The 23070-nt window shown below is 35.2% G+C and overlaps 1 protein-coding gene across 1 annotated transcript; it reads left to right on the top strand.

Moving 5' to 3' along the window:
* The first annotated feature begins 10317 nt into the window (after window positions 1-10317).
* On the top strand, window positions 10318-20803 carry LOC104084539 (serine/threonine-protein kinase 12-like). The gene is made up of 12 exons (XM_009588424.4): window positions 10318-11162; window positions 12687-12761; window positions 12903-12998; window positions 14964-15049; window positions 15184-15304; window positions 15511-15590; window positions 16819-16881; window positions 17039-17157; window positions 17407-17492; window positions 18287-18408; window positions 19815-19926; window positions 20464-20803. Exons 1-12 carry the CDS (start codon window positions 10818-10820, stop codon window positions 20569-20571), a joined length of 1413 nt encoding a protein of 470 aa, XP_009586719.1. The 5' UTR covers window positions 10318-10817; the 3' UTR covers window positions 20572-20803.
* The last annotated feature ends 2267 nt before the right edge of the window (window positions 20804-23070 follow it).

The following is a 23070-nucleotide window of genomic DNA, read 5'->3' as shown; positions in this document are numbered from 1 at the left end:
TTTATGAAAATGCCAAGGCTTAGACCAATGTGAATGTGCATCCGCTCTCGCTGTATTATTACCGTTGTTTTCTTATTAGCATAGTTTGTCACAAAAAGTAATACCACACAAAATAGATTTTAGGTAGGTCGCTACGTTGGAAGCCTATGTATAGCAGTACTTTTGTGACGATTATAAAGGTCGCCCGAGAAAGTCATCTAGGAAAATCTTAATATTAGGTGAATGTGCATGTGCTATAGAATTACGTTTGGTGGCGATGAAAAAGTTGCCACGAATATCGTGTCACTAAATTGTAGTGCTCTAATAGTAACAAACGTGAAAAATTATTTGTTGAAGCCTAGTAGAAGACTCTTTAAAGTAATACTTTTCTCATAGAAAATATTGTCTAATCCAAACCATTTTTATTTTATTTTAGATATACCTTTTTGAGAAAATTTTGATGTACTTTTTGAGAAAATTTTCCCCAAAGCTTGGAGCAATGTGAATGTGCATCCATTATTATTATTCTTTTATTATTAGTCATCGAAAAATCATAATTTTAAATAGGTCGTCATCTGGACAACGACCTGTTGACTTCTTTCTGCGGCGACTCTAATGTCGCCACTAAGTATCGTCTCTGAAATCGTTATTTTAACTACGTCGCTACTTTGGAGTTTGGACGGCGTTGACATCTTTGGTGACTGTTAAAATCGCCACTAAATGTCGTCTCGAAAATCTTAATTCCTGCAATGCTCTAATAATAACAAACATAAAAGAGAATTGTTGAAGCTAAATAGATTATTCTTTAAATTATTAATTTTATCAGAGAAATTAATTACTAATCCAAATTATTGATATTTTTATTTTACTTATAATTTTTGCGGAAATGTTTTGCCAAGGTTTGGACCAATGTGAATGTGCATCTGCTCATATTGCACTGTTGTCGCTTTTTTTTTATAAGCTTTGTGACCACTTAGCTCGCCACAAAAGTAAATAACTATGACACAGAATAGATTTTACATAGGTTGCGACTCAAAACACATATAACACTATTTTTGATAGCGACTAAAGAGTTCATCATATAATATCAATCCTGAAAATTTTATTTTTTTCTAGTGAATACACATGATTATTCAAAAACCAAAAGTAATAAACTGAATCGAACTATGGATTGATAAAAATATTCAATAAACCATTATACTGCCAAATCTATATAGCTCTTGGATATTAATTCAAAGCTTGCCATGTTAAAAATTGTAAAAGATGAGGATGTCAACTTTACAATTATTTGCACGAAATATATTCAGAGGTAAAAATGTTCAATTAGTAATTGAAGCCATTCCCAACAACCTAAAAAGAACAGAAGAATTGAGCACATCATGGTGACATTCTCAGATATAATAAACTTTGGATGCAAATTGTAAACTAGAGAAAAATCTAAATATTTTCGAGCACCCACAACGTGAAGAATCCCGCAAGTCCAGAATGTCTAAGATTCAGAATGTTTGAGGCGTCAGAATTAATTAGTAAATAACCTTTAAAAGGAAATAATTTTGGTAATTATTGGTAGAACTAGGAGATAATTTTGGTTAGAGTATAACTAAGATTAATGGACTTGTCTTAAAATATATATATATTTTTTAAAATTAATACTCAATATAGAAAAAAGTACGATTAATGTGATTACCTTTGAAATTACCTGATGGTGTGAAACATTTAAATGCTGACGTGCACAAAACTGATCTTTATATACGTTTGGTTGGGATTTCGAAAACAAGTCGTTCATAGAATATTAACAAAAGATACATACTTCGTTAAAGACGATAATTCAATCTCTTAATTATAAGTCAATCCTTGAAATGACCCCAATTGTAAATACTTATATAACAAATTTATGTCATCCTTATATATGGAGTTTAAGTGCTAACTATGTAGGAAAAGAATTAATTGAAGTGAAGTGGATGATTTTTCTTAAGCAACCTAGCTATATATGTAGCTGAAGGTAGATGCTAAGTTATGAAAGTGATTGTTGCTTAAGAAAATTATTGGAGCACTAAAAAAAGCTTGTAATTGCACGAAATAAAAAGAGATAAGGGAATATAATTAAAGAAAACTTTGTCATGAATGCTGTTGTGATTGTTGTGAAACTAATATTGTCTCTTTTTTGTTTTTTATTTTTATTTTTTTGAGCCGAGGGTCTTTCGGAAACAGCCTCTCTACTCCTTCGGGATAGGGGTAAGGTCTGCGTACACATTATCTTCCCCAGACTCCATTAATAAAATTTTACTGGGTTGTTATTATTGTTGTTGTTTTGTCATGAATGATGAGGCATGCATGCTATTATTTAAAGTAAAATAAATATTACGAAATGCGATAAAAAGTAGTAGGAGTAATAACAAAAAGAAAAGGCACCTTTGACGACGCGGACTCCCGTGCCCTTTTACAAAAGCTCCATAACGTGACCAATTTTTTTTGACAACTGACTTTTGTATGTACGGTTGTACGTACCAAATTTTATAAGTAGTGGCAAAATTTATAGAAGGACGGGATCAATAACTTTAACAATCATATTTTTAGACAAAAAATAATGTTAGTCTTTTGGTTTTGTTGACTCTTACGTAGAAATAGTGTGATTTCAATTCTACTTTATCATAATTTTTAATCACAGAGGCTCTTTTAAATATTTGCAAAAAAAATGTGTTAGTTGAGGTTTGAACCTTTGAGCAAAATCAAGCATATAACCAATGAATCAAGAGATAATTTATGTCAAGTGTTGTCATTTTTTTCTAGTTATTCTTTTCCTTACAGTATTAATATATATTTAGTAAAACATGTTAGTCCCGTCAATATTGCTGTATTTGTAAATAATAATTCTGCAAAATATAAGTTAACGTAATGAAACAGTAATTAATTCGAGCCCACTGAATTCACAGTGTTTCCTTAAGGAATTTAATCCCCTCCTAGTACCCAAGGTAATGGATTATTTCCTCCCAGGATAGAACGAATCACACACTGGTGTAGCGGTACTTCAAACCCCAGTGTTTCAGCGAACACAAAGTTTGGTAGCAAATCACACTTACAGTTGCTTTGTTTGAAGTTAAAACAATGCAGAACAAAGGAGTAGAAACTCAAAAAATCGTATGGAAATGCTGAGAGGAAGGAGTGCAATATATAGCCAAATCTGTTGAGCGATTTTCAGTTTGTTGTTCTTGTGTGTTGTGTGTGTCTTTCTTCAACAGCTGCTGCACATATATATAGCAGCCAGTGTTGAAGAAGACCAATCGTCCACCCTCCATGGTGGAGCAAGCATTAGCTTGTTTGTGGAGCAAGCACATTCATATTTGTGGAGCAAGCACATTCATGGTGGGAAGAGCATTAGGCGGCTGCCAAATGATCAATACACGGATTGAAAAATATCCGTTACAAATGCGGATAATCTTACGTTAATATTTACTATTAACAAATAAATTTGGTCCAAAATATTAATCAATCAATCGATCAAATCCGAATCCGAATCCGAATGCCGAAGCCGAAGCCGAAGCCGAAGCCGAAGCCGTAGCCGAAGCCGAGCCGAGCGAGCGACGACGACGACGGCGCGAGGCTTGCTTTCTTCTTAACTCTTTAAGAGCTACAAGAAGAGCAATTATATATATACCCACCAAAAATCTCTTCCTCTTCCAATATGGGACAATGTCTCATTGTCAAGAGGGGGAAACTTAAAATTTTACTCAAAAATTTTATTTTCCCTCCATTTTCCATTCACCCTCATTTTAAGACTATTTCATCTTAAAAATTAAAACCTCAACAATCCCCCACATGAATGGGGAATGGCTATATCATGGAAGTATGCATGAAAAAACTGTGTGATTTACAAGCAATGATTAATCGCATCTGGATAAGTAGGCTTCCCTTTGAACTTTCCGTAGTAAACTTATGTCGGATATACTCGATCAATCGGTAGATTTGATATCTTTGAACCGTCGATCTTTGGTGTATATCTAGACAATCATAAGTCACACAATCAACCCTTAACCGTCTTTGGTTCTCATTGTTATATTCTTTTCAGCCATGAACACCGCCTGGTTTCATAAGTGCGTAGAGAACTGGCCTTACAAAGTTCTCCTTGAAGCGGCTAACACTTCACACTTACATAGGTGATTTCTAAACGTGTCATCCTGTAGATACACTATTTGATATACCCCGTATCAAATTTAGAAATTATTAAAAAGCCTTAATGCTTTATCCTTGGTACTGAACATTGTCTCATCACGAGAACGGACTAAAATTTTATTTGACAATGTTGAACCGTCATTAATGACTTTGTTTGATCTCCTTGAACCTAGATCTTGGGATCTCCAGTCTTCTAGGTAGAGTTACCGCCACAATGACTTGTTCTCGGCCATAGCCCCATTCCCCTTGATGATTTCTCAACTACCTCTCTTAGTTAGGCCTTTTGTAAGTGGATCCGACACATTATCACTTGACTTTACATAGTCAATCATGATAATTCCTCTAGAGAGTAATTGCCTAACGGTTTTATGTCTTCGTCGTATATGACGAGATTTACCGTTATACATAACGCTCCCAGCCCTTCCAATTGCCGCTTGACTATCACAATGTATGCATATTGGTGCCAACGGTTTGGGCCAAAATGGAATGTCTTCCAAGAAATTCCGGAGCCATTCAGCTTCTTCACCGGCTTTATCTAAGGCTATGAATTCAGCCTCCATTGTAGAGCGGGCAATACATGTTTGTTTGGACGACTTCTAAGATACCGCTCCTCCACCAATAGTGAATACATATCCACTCGTGAACTTAGAATCAGTTGAACCGGTGATCCAATTTGCATCACAGTATCCCTCAATCACCGCAGGGAATTTACTGTAGTGCATGTCAAAGTTCTGGGTATATTCTAAATATCCCAAAACTCATTTCATTGCCATCCAATGAGATTGGCCTGGATTGATTGTGATATGCTTTGGCCTTTATTCTTTGCTAATGCAAGATTCACGTCAATTGGAGTCTTTGCAACTTTAAAGCCCAAGTGCTTGAATTTTTCAAGTACTGTCTTAATATAATGAGATTGTGACAATGCCAGACCTTGAGGAGTCTTATGGATCTTAATTCCCAGAATTAAATCAGCAACTCCCAAGTCTTTCATATCAAACTTGCTATTGAGCATACGCTTAGTAGCATTTATGTTGGCAATGTCATTACTCATTATCAGCATATCATCCACATATAGGCAAACAATGACTATGTGATTTGGAACATTTTTAATGTACACACATTTATCACATTCATTTATCTTAAAACCATTTGACAACATTGTTTGGTCAAATTTTGCATGCCATTGTTTGGGTGCTTGTTTTAGTCCGTAAAGAGACTTAACAAGTCTACATACCTTCTTTTCTTTACCTGGAACCACAAACCCTTCAGGTTGTTCTATGTAAATTTCTTCCTCCAACTCTCCATTTAAGAAGGCCGTCTTAACATTCATTTGATGAATTTCAAGACCATACACTGCAGCTAATGCTACTAATATCCGTATGGACGTAATTCTTGTAACTGGAGAGTATGTATCAAAGTAGTCTAGACCTTCTCGTTGTCTATACCCTTTGACTACGAGTCTTGCCTTGAATTTATCAATAGTGCCATCATCTTTGATTTTTCTCTTAAAAATCCATTTAGAACCCAAAGGTTTATTTCCAGGAGGAAGATCAACCAATTCCCATGTATGGTTGTTCAATATGGATTCTATTTCACAATTGACTGCCTCTTTCCAAAACAATGATTCCGAAGAAATCATAGCTTCTTTAAATGTTTGAGGCTCATTCTCCAATAAGAAAGTCACAAAATCTGGTCCAAATGAAGTAGACGTTCTTTGACGTTTACTACGTCTTGGATCCTCCTGATTACATGTACTTTCTTTTGTTTCTTCCCGAGGTCGTTTAGATCCTTCACCAAACGACTCACATTCCTTTTTATACGGATATATATTTTCAAAGAACTCAACATTATCTGATTCTATAACCGTATTATTATGAATGTCGGGATTTTCTGATTTATGAACCAGAAATCGATATGTTTTACTATTTGTCGCATATCCTATGAAAATACAATCAATGGTTTTCGGTCCTATTTTTATCCTTTTGGGTTTAGGAACTTGCACTTTTGCTAAACACCCCCACACTTTAAAATAATTCAAGTTGGGCTTCCTTCCTTTCCATTTTTCATATGGAATGGATTGTATTTTGCTATGGGGCACTCGATTTAATATTCGATTAGCCGTAAGAATGGCTTCCCCCCATAAGTTCTGTGGCAAATCAGAACTTATCAACAACGCATTCATCATCTCCTTTAATATGCGATTCTTTCTTTCCGCAATCCCATTAGATTGGGGCGTGTAAGGGGCTGTTGTTTGATGAATAATTCTATATTCTAAACATATTTCTTCAAAAGGAGATTCATATTCACCACCCCTATCACTTCTTATCATTTTTACTTTCTTATTAAGTTGCGTTTCAACTTCATTTTTGTATTGCCTGAATGCGTCTATTGCTTCATATTTACTATTCAGTAAGTAAACATAGCAATATCGAGTACCATCGTCAATAAAAGTTATGAAATACTTCTTTCCACCGCGAGATGGTATTGACTTCATGTCACAAATATCTGTGTGAATTAAGTCTAAAGGATTTGAATTCCTTTCAACTGACTTATAAGGATGTTTAACATACTTAGATTCCACACATGTTTGACATTTTGATTTTTCGCATTCAAACTTGGGCAGTACTTCTAAGTTAATCATTTTCCGCAAGGTTTTATAATTGACATGACCCAAACGTACATGCCATAAATTATTTGACTCAAGTAAGTAAGAAGAAGCTGAAATATTATTATTATTTTCCACAACCATTACATTCAGATTGAAAAGGCCCTCGGTGAGGTAACCTTTTCCTACAAATATTTCATTCTTACTAATGACAACCTTGTTGGACACAAAAATGCACTTAAAACCGTGCTTAACAAGAAGTCCAGTAGAGACTAAATTCTTTCTCATTTCGGGAACATGAAGGACATTGTTCAAAGTCATGACCTTGCCAGAAGTCATTTTCAGAAATATCTTCCCATATCCTTCAACTTTTGCTGTTGAAGCATTTCCCATATAAACTGTCTCTCCGGGTCCAGCAGGAGCATAAGTAGCAAAAGCTTCTCTAACTGCACAAACATGGCGAGTGGCTCCTGAATCAAACCACCACAGTTTAGGATTTCCCACCAAGTTACATTCAGAAAGCATGGCACACAAGTTATCAACATCATCATGGTTTACTACCATGTTTGCTTGACCCCTTTTCTTATCTTTCTTCGGAGCACGACACTCCGTAGATTTGTGTCCGGTTTTCCCACAGTTGTAGCAGTATCCACTGAACCGCTTCTTGCTTGGGTTGTATTTCGGACCAGAAGCCTTCTTCCTCTTTTTGTTATCTTCAACAATATTTGCTCCCATTATTGTTGAATTTCCACAGCCTCTCCTTTCAGCAGCTTTATTGTCCTCTTCGATTCTCAACCGAACAATGAGATCTTCAAGGGACATTTTCTTTCGTTTGTGTTTCAAATAATTTTTGAAGTCCTTCCACAACGGAGGCAACTTCTCAATCATTGCTGCTACTTGGAATGCTTCGTTGATGACAAGACCTTCAGCAAGTAGGTCATGAATAATCACTTGTAATTCCTGGATTTGGGTAATAACAGACTTGCTATCTACCATTTTGTAGTCCAAAAATTTTGCGGTAACGAATTTCTTCATCCCGGCATCTTCAGTTTTATATTTCTTTTCAAGCGCATTCCACAATTCTTTTGACGTCTCCACGCTACTGTATATATTATACAGATTATCATCCAGTCCGCTAAGAATATAATTCTTGCATAAAAAATCAGAATGCTTCCACGCTTCAATCACGAGAAAGCGTTCATTCTCTGGAGTTTTATCTGGCAGATCAGGAACATCTTCCTTGATGAACTTCTGTAGACATAACGTAGTTAAGTAGAAGAACATCTTCTGCTGCCAGCGCTTGAAATCAATCCCGAAAATTTTTTCAGGTTTTTCTGCCGGTGTTCGGCTTGTCGATGCGTTGGCAGTCACCATCGGAATAGCTTGGTTTTCGCTTTCAGTCGTCATTTTTTCTGTAAAAGAATGACACAAAGAAACGTTTAATACACGTTTTCAAACTGGAGTAAAAAATCACGTAGATTTTAATCTCCAAAGCCGAAGCCGAAGCCGACGACGACGGCGCGAGGCTTGCTTTCTTCTTAACTCTTTAAGAGCTACAAGAAGAGCAATTATATATATACCCACCAAAAATCTCTTCCTCTTCCAATATGGGACAATGTCTCATTGTCAAGAGGGGGAAACTTAAAATTTTACTCAAAAATTTTATTTTCCCTCCATTTCCCATTCACCCTCATTTTAAGACTATTTCATCTTAAAAATTAAAACCTCAACAAAACATTTCGACTAAACACAAATTATATCGCGCGAGCAGATACTAACAATAAAGAAGATCTATCTAAAACATATAAGGGTACGCAGCAGTGTCTTTACTCCATGCGATGCTCTAACATTAAAGATATATGTAGTCTCCGATCCTTTGCAATGCATTCCAGTTTATGCTTTTCTTTTCAAATACCTTTTGGTTCCTTTTCATTCAGATGGGATATATACACTCAGTATACACCATTTTGACGATATGAGCCATCTGTGACCAATTGTGGTCTTCGTTAATTGAATTTAATCAACAGCAGGAGGAAGACACAATGCGACGTGTTTTAAAAAGCTTAACTGGAAAAGAAAAGGAGTTCATTTTTTGTTTTTTATTTTTTATTTTTGTGTTCCTTTAGGTTAATTTTTAACTTCTCTTTCTTTTTCATAAATATTGTTGTCTTGGAGTTGATACCCTGCACTGACCATTTCAATAACTGTTCATGATATCGACCGAACCAAACAAACTGATCGAACAGACAATTTCGATTTATTCAGTTTTTCAGTCGGTTAGCGGTGTTCAATTCGATGATCGGTTTTGGGGCGCGGTTAGTTTTGTAAATATGTTGCTATGCTTAACTCGTTATGCAGAAAGTAGGTTTGTTAGCTTGTGTGAGCTTTCATCCTATTACCCCTAAATAGACGGTGCAGTTTAATTTTTGTAGTACCGGAGGGATAAAGAAGGTATGATTGGAAGTAATTAAGGACAATAAAAGCTTTTTTTTTTTTCCTTTTGGCTAATTAACTTTGACAGCAAAAGTAAGAAACAGGAATTTGACTATTCTGTGCATCATAAGATATGGCAATTATATTGTCATGTGAAATTGAAGAGAAAAATTAAGCTAACATTTAATAATTGAAACTTGATTTTCAGTGGAGAAAAACCCCAAAGGGCAGGGCCAAAATCGACCGAACTAAACCGAAAATTAATCGATTGTTTCGATTTTTTGTACATCAAATCAATAACCGAAAACCAAACAAATCAAACCGAACTTCTTGAAACTTGAACTGCACCGACTGACGCCCACCCTGATTCTGTGCAAAAAACTATAATCATTATATACTCAAGAAAGAGAAAAATAAATCTATAACAAAAGGCATGACTTTACTTGAAATTCAAGTATTCTCCTACGGAATTTGTGGGTTTCAACATAAGATCATGTTAAGGTCAAGGCATTCCTTTGTTCTGAGGCCGGCAATCAAAGAAATGGTCAGCTATCATCTTCTCTAATATTCTATGATCCAAATCTAACTCAGAGATAAAAATCCAGACAATCAAGAACCAAGTTGGCTAACTTATTAAATACTCCTTCCCTCCGTTTCAATTTATGTGAACCTGTTTGACTGAGTATGGAGTGTAAGAAAAAAATGAAGACTTTTGGAATTTGTGGTCCTAAACAATTTAAAAAGGGACCCAGAGTATTTGTGTGGTCATAAAAACATCTCATTAAGGATAGAATTGTAAGTTTAAACAAAATTGTTTCCAAATTTAGAAAGAGGTTATTTTTTTTGCAACAGTCCAAAAAGGAAATAGCTTCATATAACATAGTATTAAATGTAAAGAGTCATGTTTGACCAAATACCATAAATGCACTTCTAATTTTCCATAAATTACAAGAAACTCCAACATTTAGATGAAATTACATACTGACCTACGTCCGTTACAGTTGGTTTAACTTCCTTCCCGACCAACTTGCGCGTAAAATCAGATTCTCCACCAATCGCATCCATCGACGCGTGATTATCATGCGCTTCCTTCTTCCTTATTTCCAGTTGTCAACGTTTACCAAAACCCCCTCTTGATTTCCAACTTTTTCACTTTCCTAAAACCCTCTGAAACTCTCAAAATCATCACATTCTTATCCTTTTAAAAGCCCCCATTTTAAGCAAATTCTCAGTTTAAACATTTCTTCTTAAAACAGCTAAACTTTCAAAAGTTTCTTTGTCTTTTGCTTTATTCAAAGTTCTTTTTTTTTTTTTTTTCTTTTTCTGATTGTTTTCAAAATTATTCACCTCTGATTCAAAATTGTATTGAAGCAATAAGTTTAGAGGCTACCCTTTTGCCAATTTTGGATTCTTGAAAAGGCTTTAGTTTGAAGCAATGAGTTTTGCTAATACCCTTTTGCTAAATTTGGATTCTTGAAATAAAAAGCTTTAGTCTTTTTTCATTGTTTTAAGCTTCTGAAGCTGCATTATTTATTCTTTACTGTTTTAAAGTCAAATTCACGTTTCAGTGGGCTTGTTGAGTAGAGCGATTGCAGATCTTTAAAGGGGTTTTAAGCAAATTAGTTGTTGGATGAATCCTGATCTAGAAATGGAACCGGTAAGATTCGCATTGGGTAAGCAATCGTCCCTTGCACCGGAAAAGGGGGTTGAGGTGGCAGTGGAAATTGAGAGCGAAGATGGAGAAGAAGGTGATGTTGTAAATATTGATCCAAAGATCAGGTTGATGTATTCAGCTAATGAGGGTGATATAGAGGGGATCAAGGAGCTTTTGGACTTAGGGACTAATGTAAACTTTCGAGACATTGATGAGAGGACTGCACTGCATGTTGCTGCTTGCCAAGGTTACAGTGATGTTGTGAAGCTGTTGCTTGATAATGGGGCTGAAATTGATCCCAAAGATCGATGGGGAAGCACGGTATATCTCATGAAACTAGTTTAATTAGCATATAGTTTCTGTTATTACTACTGATTGTTATAGTTAGATGATGTCTGATTAAGAATATGATTTTCGATTGTTTGTTAGTATCATCATTTTTGGGCAGTTAGCTGGTGATTGGTAAAAAAGTTTGCGATTGTATCTGTATTGTCGAACTAGGATTTTCTTCAGCTATAGAAAGATGCAGGTGTGATGTTGAATATTTGTCACTTGGTTTTTCTTTCCAAGTTTATCCCGGATAATTGTGGACTTGAGGTAATCCTCAGATGGCGTGTGTTGCTATCCGTTCACTCTGGTTAAGGTACTTTTGCTGTTGGCAATTTGCTAGATGAAAAGCATTTGCCCTTCCATTTGCATCGACTTGCGTTTATGGTAGTTTACTTTGTTAAATGGCACAATATGGTCAAGAACTTATACTAAAGCATAAAAGGCCTTGGTAGACGTTAGTACCCTTATGAGTCATGTGAATATTATAAAACGAGGAACTTTATCAGCTGTAAGATATTTTGAGGGTAATTACCAAAAATCAAAAAAAGAAGATATTTGAGGGTTCTAAAGCTCACACGATATCTGTTCCTTGTGAGAGGAGAAAGCAAATGTATGAGGAGCTATTATAGTCTCTTCATTTATTTGATGAATGTCAAACATCCTAAAGTTATTTTTATACTTTCCAAAACCACCATAAGGTTTACATATGAAGACTTGAGAGCCTTTCTGCTTCTTTAAGAAGCTAATATGTCCTTTCACACAAATATGCAGTGAAATTAAAGAGTTTTTTCTATATGCATGTTATGTTTGTAACATTAGAGGAGCTTCAAAATTCAAATTGATCATCTAGGCGCTGGTAGCCAAAGTTTTTTTTTGACTAAAACATTTTACATCATTGGTTAAATTTGAATCTTTTAGCAAATTTCGAGTCTTCTAGCTCCTCATTATTCTATAAATTACAATTACTTGCAGAAATGAATCAAATATTAAAAAGATGTCTTGAAAATAAAATCTACTGTTATCAAATGAGTAGTGTACTGTGAAGTTTGTTTGCTAATGATTTCAGCAAAGATTAAAAATTACATCCGGGGCCTGAGCTGATTTGGAGAACCTCAGCTTCTATTAGTTTCTTCCCCTGGTCTGAGTTCCTCATACCCATATTGTACAGACTGCTAAATTCTCTAGAGCTACTTCAATTTTCTCAGGCATCATTTCATTGTTATTCTTTTAGTACGGCGGTTGTTATACTTGTATACAAATGATTTGGCAGGCCATAATATCTGTACAATTTCACGTAGACCTGAGAATTGCAGTTCCCAGTTGTTTTACTTACACCGCCCTTGGCATTGAGGGAAGACTAAAAATGACAATAGCATTTTCATGAATCAATCACCTGCTATTTTTGACTCCTCAAATTATTCATGACACAATGTTGCCATGTAAAACTTAAAAAAAAATATCCTGCTTTTCCTATTTGATAATACTTCTGCACCAATCTGATATTTGGTTGAACAGCCTCTTGGAGATGCAATACATTATAAAAATCATCATGTGATCAAGCTACTGGAGGAACATGGTGCCGAGCCTCCTGTAAGTTTTACATTCCGTTCTATTTACTCATCCAGTAATTAACAAGAAAAACTAAGAAATAAAAAATTTGTTTTCATAGAAGAATTTGCTTGGCTTTATTGCTATCTAACTTTGTTTTGGCAAAATAAAATTCCCATCCAGATGGCACCCATGCATGTCAATAATTCACGTGAAGTTCCAGAATATGAGATTGATGCTAAAGAACTTGATTTCACGAACAGCATTGAATTGACCAAGGTAAATATTTTGTTTATACTCTGGTGGCTAGCAGAATTTTGTGTTTGTTATTTTAGGGGGTTCGCCATGCCTCTGTGCCAGAGTCTACACATTGCAATATTCTTTTTCCCTGTCTCTTATTTTCGCTTTAATTTTTGGCATTGTACTAGTCATTTTCGGTGATATCTTTGTCTTTAACTAATCTGGTATGGGTTTTGGTAGTAACATATATGAATACTTGTTATAGATTTGCATTGATGTTGTCATAGTAGCCCAACAAGTCCAGGAAATTACCTTGTCTTTGAGTTGTGAATGTTATGTGACTCAAGCTATAGACTTATTATATTGTTCTTCATAGAAGGGTCAGCCACCTGTGTGACAGCTGCATAAGGTTCGACTGCGGCTGCTGTACCTAGAAAACAAACCAGCTACAAAGTTATCAAGAAAGTTAAATAAAAAGAGTTCCAGTTACAAGCAACATACAGTTAATAGGAGGTGCCTAAACACAGATGTCAAATGAGAAATGTTAACTTGAGCCTCTAATGAGTATCAGTCCTGTAATGGATGATTGAACTATTCTATTAAGAAGTTTCTAATGTTGAAATTGATTCCGTAGTCTTCCACACACTATATTGCGTGGTTTGCCTATTGTTGAGGGGTTTCGTACCTTAGAAGATCAGGTAAAGTGAACTGAGTGTATTGATGTAATCTAAATTGGAATTCAGAGTTCAAGTATGGCCCATGAATGAGAAGGGAAGAAAAGAGGAGTGAGAATGGAGGATCATAAGAAAAAGTAACAAACCATTCTCGGGACCTTTTAACTCTGCTATCCAACCCTCCGAATGAACATTGTTCAAAAGAAAGAGATAGCAGAAGATGTATATAAGACGTGAAAGACAAAAGCTCCATCATTATTAGCTACAGAAGAGTGCATCTATCATTGTTGCATGGATTGCGAACAGATAAAATGATAACACTTCAGATAAATTTGATTGGTGATTAGCTATTTGTCTGCAAGGCGTTGGTCTAGTGGTAAGAGCACAACACATGATGTGTGGGCACGGTTTTGAAACCTTGCTGCGGACAAAAGCCTGATATTTAAGTGACGAAGGGTAGAGGAGGACCCATTATCTACCGAGACTGTGCGCCTATGGCTCTCGAGGGTTTGTCGTTTTCAAAAGAATTAGCTATTTTCAATGGGCTAGGTATGGTGATTTTCCTTACAAAATACTGTCTGTTAACCTATTATCTTGGAAGATTCTAGTGAAAAGTTTACAATCCCAATTAAATTGAGTAGGCACCTTAGGTTTTAATATTATGCTAATACGATGATAGATCATTAGAGCCACAGTTGCATGATAAAAAAATTTAGAACTATAAAGTTTTTAGAGGTGAGGTACTCATTTCTTTCATTGAGCAACTTTGGCCCCATGTGCATCCATAGTCTGATAGAAGAGTTGATTAATGGGATGAGAATACAGACACAAGGTTTTATAGGTAAGACCCCAAGGAGATGGCTTATAGTTGAGGCAGCGGAGACAAACCAAGATATCCTAGGTTCGAATTCCCAGTTTAATGCTCAGTGCAAGCCCATTTGCTTTAACCTTGGTAGGTATACTGTTGGAGGTGACCAGGTGGCCGGTAGACTAGCTGAGACGCGGGCCCAGACAGTAGCTCCGAAAAAATAAATATAAAGGGAGAAAAGAAATGAAAAAGAAACATTTATGAGGTAAGATCACTAAAGGATACCAAATGTAGCTGCTCGATCACATCTTTGCTTGATCTGATGAGAGCTGCTCAGTTACTAAGGATAAGTTGATCTTCATCTTCTTCTTTGTTTCTGTCATTAGAAATCCTCTGATTGATGTGGTATGTTTGGAAAAAGCTGGGAATGTTCGTCTGATTCTTTTCGTATTCGGCTAGTATATCGCTCCAATCTTCAACTTTTGCTTTTTTATCTTTCTGATGATTCCTGAGATATTGTAGGGAACGTTCCATATTGCCTCGTGGCGTGGAATACAAGTTGCTGTTAAAAAATTCGGAGAGGATGTGATTGCTGATGAGGATAAAGTGTGAGTATAAAATATCAATATTTCTTCTATGGCATTATGAGAATGGAAAAGCCATAAGAGCTTCTTCGCATTGTTTAGCTCTCCTCATACCTCGCTTATTTTATTACATTTTCTAAATATTCGGATTTTTACAGGACGGCATTCAGGGATGAGCTTGCACTGCTCCAGAAGATAAGACATCCAAATGTCGTCCAATTTCTTGGTGCTGTAACACAAAGCAGCCCGATGATGATAGTGACAGAATACTTACCAAAAGTAATCCCAATTTTTTTTTTCTTGTTTTTGCTTTATCTAAACCTGTTGTGGCGTGCATGGTTATGTTTCAGAACATTTCACTAGACAGTGAACTTTTCAGTTATTCAACCTATTTGTCTTAGTTGATTCCTTTCTCCATTTTGTTGTTTTATTGCAAAAGCAATACCATTGTTACTAATTACCTTTTCATGGCTATATATTTCCAGGGTGATCTCCATGCATATTTGAAGAAAGAAGGACCTCTTAGACCAACCAAGGCTATCAGATTTGCAATGGACATCGCAAGGTTCACAAGCCACCCTGTGCTATTAGCTAATGTTATAAACTGACTACGTAATTACAAGACCAATTGTATAAATGTCTGGAACCTAGGGAACTATGTGGAGTAACATTTGAATCCATAACAACTTGCATCTTTCTTAGTTTCAAAAAGTAAGCACTCTTTGGGAGGCAAAGCAAGATATCGGACTGCTGTTGATTATACTTTTTGAGTAAATTTGCTGCTTAATGCATCTAATTATTACCGTCTATTGTGTTTCTAAAAGATCCCATCTAGTGCTTTCATATCCACTGAAAATATGGAAAGAAAGAAGAAAAAGAAAATACAAGAAAAGAGAAGATAATACTTGTTAATTGTTATTGGACTTGCCACATTTTCCTCAATTGTGGGCTATCTGCTGACCTAATATTGTAGTGCCCTGCATATCTCATTTTTCTGCATTTAGCTTTAAGCAGACCTTAGGTATCTCAAATAGGATGTATTTAGTAAACAAAAAAGCGAAAAACAAATATTGAGAAACACTGTTTGCTTTTGCCATCAGACAAAGTTGACATGAAAAAGTTACTCTTGGTCATAGTTCTTCTCGTCCAACTTTGGATGGTTACAATCACATATCCTATCCTTAGTGCCACTCTTTCGACATTGCAAAGTGGTAAACATCATATGATATTACTCTGTACTTCCCACTTTTCTTATCTGCTTTCAACGTCCTAGCTAAAAATTATGACCTCTCATATAATGGAAAAATTAACCAATTCTTAAAATTCCATTAGTACAACAGTAGTACCCTGTATTACTTCAAATATGATATGATATCTTTATACCCATTTCATGTTCTCTTACCATTTAACATGTATGTATGAAACACAAATAGAATAAATCCTTGGAATCTTTTCTCAAAAATAAATCATTGGAATCACTCTTAAACTTTTGCAAGAGTTAACCGCTCAAACCAATTGGAATGGAGCACTAAGGATTTCTTCACAAGTTCTTGCCTAGTTCCATTAAAATTTAGGTTTCCATTCATGGGAATTCCCCCAGCTGTTAGGCATGTGAAACATTTGATTGTATTTATTTCTTTCCAATCAGCTCATACTTGTTATTTACTCAAATAATTTTATCAAACATACTGTTCATGTTCATATAGAATTGAAGCTTGCCTTTGATTACCCTGATGCATGACCTGTGTAAGTAGAATATGGTTCTAACACTCTTGCATTTTATATGGTTGCAGGGGACTGAACTATCTACATGAAATTAGACCTGAAGCAATTATTCATCGTGACCTAGAGCCTTCGTAAGTTTTCCCCTTTGGTTAGGTCTCATTTGACTCCATTTGCTTATGCCAATTCCTATCCAAGTTTTTGTTGACTAGTCTCAACTTTTGAAGCTTTCCTCCTTAAAAATTGAGTGATTTCATCTTAATATTTTAATATTTTCATTTGATATAACAGAAATATTTTACGGGATGACACTGGACATCTGAAAGTTGCTGATTTTGGAGTCAGCAAGCTACTGAAAGTTACCAACAGGGTCAAAGAAGATAAGCCTCTGACATGTGATGACACTTCTTGTGAGTACTGCTTCTTTCGGATATCACAGTGATTCTTTTCAAATGGAAAGCCATGCTGACATTTGACAACAGCCTCAAACAGAAGTTGTGATACTGTTTTTGCTGCTTGTTATGGATGTAAAATTCCTGCGGCAGCATTTCATCGTGCCACAAAATTTTGCTTCTACTGATCTGTTTCTATTGATTGATATTGCTGAAAGATTGATACTTGGAAATCTTATAACCCTTTCCTCTTTGCTTTTTGTTTAGGTCGATATGTAGCTCCGGAGGTTTTCAAAAATGAGGAATATGATACCAAAGTTGATGTCTTTTCCTTTGCTTTAATTTTGCAAGAGGTAATTCTTTTTTCCTTCTAATTTACAGGATGTAAGAAAGGACAATTTTTTGTTCATCCATCGTGGATACGGACGATATGTATAAAATATAAATGTTCAAATGCATTTATCTTGATTAACACGCTCATTTTGAAGGGAGTTTCCATTATTGAGAGAACATGTTGGAGAAGGGGTTGATAGTTGATGGTCACTATTAGGCCGTTTTGTCTGTTTAGAGAGTTACTGTAGGTTTTGAATGTACTTTTGATCAATAAAGGCATTCTTTTGCACCACTCTAGTCCACGAAAGAGAAAATAAAACCTTGCACATAATTGAGATTCCATATATCCATTCTGACTTAATCTTAGTGTCTTTTCCTTCATGACTTTGACCTTTTATAATCCTTAATATAGTTTCTTTTCGACATTCTTCCCATGCAATACAATCAAGAGGAGATTTATTATGGTGCAATAAACAAGCAATGTAATTAGCTTTCCTTTTAAAAATTAATCTCTTTAGTGAACTCTTGCTAACTTAAGGGAGAATTCTTAAAATTGGTTTTTAGTATGCAATTGATTGTTATTTGGAGAGTGTAACCATGTGATGAGCAAACTGATGAAAGAACAACTACCTTATGCGAGTTTTATTTTCTTCCATGTAGACAAATCATTTTATCTGGTCTATGATACTGGATATCAGCTAAAACTTCTAAATTATGCCTGATGAACTTTCATAAGTCAAGCATGTGCATATTTGCTATTTTTGTTTCTGCTAACAGGTTAGAATTTTGATAATTGCGCTGTCTTGTACTTTAGATGATTGAAGGCTGCCCTCCTTTCCATGCAAAGATAGAAAATGAAGTACCTAAATTATATACTGCCAAGGAGCGCCCTCCTTTTAAAGCTCCAGGGAAGTTTTATGCCCATGGACTTAGAGAGTAAGTTTTTATCATTTTCTCTGTAAAACTGCATATTCTAATAGTAGTAGTAGTAGTAACTTATGCAATGCGCATGCAATTCTGTATTCTCATTGAATTTAAGAAAAGCATGACTATTAAGATAGCAAGTAAAATTCGAAATTTGAGAGTAGGAAAGGAATAGATTTACATGCATGGAAAGTAACAAAAAATTGATCCTATTACTAATAATGAAGTTCCAAATGCTCCAAAATTTAGCATATAAGCTTGTTCAAAATACATTTCTTAATCTTGTTCTAATATATAAAATCGTTGAAACTGTGTAGAAAATTAAATCCACTAGTAGTTTCTTAGTGTAAATTTATTCATGCATGGATTAAGTTAACATGTGTGAAAAGAGTAAGAATAACAACAAAATTACACTGCAGAATAAGAAAAGGAGATATTGTACAGAGGCAAATTTAAATGGAGAAAGAGATGGATAGATGAAACGTAAAGTCTTCAATAGTAAATACAATGATTTTGACTGGTGGGGACATGTATCTATAGTAGATCATATGTGAATTATCAAATTTAACAGTAAATGAACTGGTAAAGCAATTGGACGGAATTGTACAAATGGCACAAAAACAAAAGGAAAAAAGATAAAAATTCTAACTAAGCAGTGTATGCTCTTTAATCAGTCAACATGAAAGTTCTAACTTTTGAATGTTTTAAACTGATAACTTCTCTGATAATTATGTGAAAGAGGCATATCTCTTTGTATGTCCATGGGAAAGAGTTGTAGCTTAGGTCTGAAAATTGTTTAATGATGATTAACACCTAGTGGTAATATTGTCTACTTATCTCTTTAACTTTCTGTTGTTTTCATAAAAGCCAGAAGAAGACAGACCCAATGTGCATGTTGCCTTTATGATTAATAGGTTATACAACATTCATTAGTTAAAATTTCTTTTTAAGTGCCCAGAACACCACTTAATGTGATACGTGGAAAGTTTTCACAGCGAAGGTCCATATATCCGACGTTGTGGGTGAAATGACCATCATTTCCCTGTGTGAAACTTTGTGGAGGATCTAAAATGATGGTGGACATTGGTATGCAATTTATGAAGGGAAAGTATAGGTATAAAATTGAAAGAAAAGGAAGCAGATTCCAGATGTCAACTACCCATACCTAAATGGATTAATGGAAGAGAACTATTTTGAATAATAGTAGGGTTTGGATTAATCCGTAACATTTTTCATTCTACTTATTCTACAGTTAACTATGTTTTACAACGGTAGTTCTGTATTTGATACTTTATCAGATATTTGGTTTCCTGTGAATTACTTTCTTTATTTCCAAAGTATAATTTTTACGGTTACAAAATCATTACTCGACTGTTGTTAGTACTGCTGAAAATCAGAGCTGACTTTGGGTTTTCCAGGCTGATTGAAGAGTGCTGGAATGAGAAGCCGGCCCTGCGTCCAACTTTCAAGCAAATTATCCCAAGGCTTGAGTCTATTTACAACAAATTTGGCCACAAAAGGCGTTGGAAGGTAAACCCTTCAGTCATCATGCTCTTTTTTACCATCTCTATGCGCTTAAGTGGTGTTCAGTGCATATGTATTTTGAACTTTCATATTCGGGTCAATGAGATAAACTATTTGCCAAGTTCTAGTCAAACAGAGATGTATTACCTAATCACTTGAGCGTCAGTGATTGGGTAAGTAGTTCCTATACATTCCGTTCACCTGCCCATGCTTCAATTGGCAGATAAAAACATGCTTTTTCTAGTTGATTAGAGTCTCTCTTTCGTTTTCTGCTGATTGTCATATTCTTCATACCTGGTACTAGAGGACAAGCCGGTGCTTTTGAAACTGTTTCATTTCATCTTTTCTCCCTTCATACTTGTGTCATTCACATAGCCAAGGGTGATAGGCAATCTTTTCTTAGGCTTAACGTTTACTTTAGTCTCAGCAATGGCCTGTCTTGTGTTTTGGAAATATAGTTCTGTTGCTACTTCAATGCCCCTTTAATAATTCTGAGTTAAGCATAGATCTCTCTTTTCATCCTGTATATGTTACTCTATGCAGGTTAGACCATTGAAATGTTTTCAAAATTTCGAGGCTATGTGGAAGAAGGATCACTCAAGTTTAAGTAGCCGGAATGGCGGCTCATCTCGATCAAACAGCAGCATCTAGCAAATTGTGGATATTTCCTTAGTATAAGTGTGCATATGTTTCCTTCTCAGATTTCTGATAAAGATTCAGTAATAGGAAGTTGTATCACTTTTTCTAGTTTTAAGTCAAATCTCTCCCTGTCATTGAGGATGTCCAAAACAAATGGTCATCCTTTTTTGCTTTGCCTCTTTCTATTGTTATCTATATTGTTTATGTACATCATATTTTATCACAAGTGTGTTAATTGTGCAAATTCTGTACTTTTTCCTCTTTGTTTTGTGGAAGCAAGCAAATAACAAATTGACTTGAAAGTTGAAGGCATCCCATCAAATTATATTTTTCTTCTCTTTGGTATAAAACATCTATTTTTTCAAGATTAAAAGGTCGTAATGTGTTCCTTGAGTGAAAGATTACATAATTCTAGTCCATTGAATAACAGAGCTTAGTAAGATGATTACGGGATGATAAAAAGGGAACTTTTACTTATTCGATTCTCATTTTAAATTTGTGAAATAATTGATATTAATTTGAATTTAAAATCTTACAACTTTAATGTAAAATAAATTTTAAGTTGGATGATCAAATAGACTCCTCCCCCAAGTAAACAAGGGGAAAAGGGCAAATTCTTAGAAACTTTCCCAAAGGTTAAGGTTAAGGTATCTCTCTCTCTTACTTCTCAAGATTTAGGTTGAGGCTTCTCTCTTCCCAAAGATTTAGGTCAAGGCATCTTTCTGAGGTCCAGTCTTTATACAACCTATGGTGGGGACCCTGACCATAAGCAGCAAAGCCACATAATAAATTGACTACAAAAATCCTATTGAGAACACCATACATATTGTTAGCTAAATTAGTTAAGTTTTCATCATGTAGGACCACACTAACTTTAGAAATGCTTTCCCAATATAGAAATACAACGAATACTTGACAAATTCTTGATAGATGGTCCGAAATTCACTCTTAATTCTATGGTATTTTGCCTCTCTAGTCTTTTCACTTAGCGCCCTTAAGCATAATCCCAACTGGTTTAAAAAGTTGCTTAACTAATTTTTTTTTTTTTTTTGATTCTATGCCGAAATAAATGCAAACACATTCATATCAGTCCAAATCTTATTATTAAGTTTTTGTTCAAAATTAGTATAAGATGCCCTTTTAGTCAAATTTCCATTAGCTGATCGAGAAGCTAAATAGAAAAGTGTTTCATGGTTTGGTTGTGGAGCACTTCCGTCTTCCTAACATGGTTTTGCAAGTAGCCACTTGATATGTTACCCAACAAGGTAGACTAGCTATGGCCAAGGTTTTGTTGGTGCACTCTGTTCAATATGTTTTCGGCAATACTTGTCTTATGAGCTAATTTTGGGTATGAGTTAAGCGCAGAATATCACTTTTTAAGATGGTATCCGAATCAAATTTGTTAGGTTCGATAAATCGAGTAGTGCGGAATTTAGCCAAACAATGTTATAATGACAATAATAAAGACAATGCAAGTTGATAATAACGGCAATTAAAGAAGATAAAGAAGACACAAATTTAACGTGGTTCGGTCAAGGTGACCTACGTCCACAAGCGGAGAGGAGCAATTTCACTATACCAACAAGAGTACAAAAGAGAGTACAAATTTAGTGTAAATACTCTAATTAGTCCCAAATACCCCAAGATATTAACCTCACAAGATCACTCCAAAGAAAGGGTTCACACAAGTGTTTCCCAACACTCACTCTCTTACAAAATACTCTATAATGAAATAAAGGAGGAGAAAGAAAGACAAGAGTGAAAAACTCTTGAATTGGTGTGTTTACAAATGGGAGAAACTCCTCTATTTATAGCAAGAAATCCTTAGCCTAATAGTGGATATTATGTCATGGCAAATGTCATGATCCATAAATTTTATTATAGTGGGTATTATGTCATGGCAAATGTCATGAAAATTTGGCCCCCACTTGAGAAGAAGCCAAATTAATGGCCATATTACAAATCTCCATCTTGGCCTAATTTCGGCTTATATATAGTAAATTTGCTCCACCTTCTCCGCAAAAACCCCAATGGGTAAAATCATTCTTCATAAATGCCAATCAATTTCAAGCAAATCTTGAACTTGGACACTGGAAGAGATTTTGTGAACATGTCAGCAGGATTGTCTCTAGTGCTGATCTTCTGAATAGAGACTTTTTCTTCAGCAATGGTTTCTCGGATGAAATGATACTTTATATCAATGTGCTTCGTCCTCTCATGATACATTTGATTTTTAGTCAAGTGAATGGCACTTTGACTATCACAGAAAATAGTAATACCACCTTGGTGTAAACTGAGTTCCGCAAATAGACCCATCAACCATAAAGCTTCTTTAATCGCCTCGGTCACTGCCATATATTCTGCTTCGGTAGTAGATAAAGCTACTACATATTATAATGTAGATTTCCAACTAATAGCGCAACCACTGATGCAAAATACCTAGCATGTCAGTGATCTTCTTTTGTCAAGATCACCTGCATAATTTGAGTCTACAAAACCAACCAAAGTGTT

The sequence above is a fragment of the Nicotiana tomentosiformis genome, chromosome 2, assembly GCF_000390325.3.
Source record: "Nicotiana tomentosiformis chromosome 2, ASM39032v3, whole genome shotgun sequence".
In the NCBI taxonomy this organism is placed as follows: domain Eukaryota; kingdom Viridiplantae; phylum Streptophyta; class Magnoliopsida; order Solanales; family Solanaceae; genus Nicotiana; species Nicotiana tomentosiformis.
Note: the sequence above shows the minus strand (reverse complement) of the source record. Positions and strands in the feature narration are given on the sequence as shown.

Coding starts and splice junctions, on each gene's coding strand:
- LOC104084539 (XM_009588424.4), top strand. CDS start 10,818: ATGAATCCTGATCTAGAAATGGAACCGGTAAGATTCGCATTGGGTAAG. Junction 15,050..15,183: donor ATTGCTGATGAGGATAAAGT/GTGAGTATAAAA, acceptor GGATTTTTACAG/GACGGCATTCAGGGATGAGC. Junction 19,927..20,463: donor GCCACAAAAGGCGTTGGAAG/GTAAACCCTTCA, acceptor TACTCTATGCAG/GTTAGACCATTGAAATGTTT.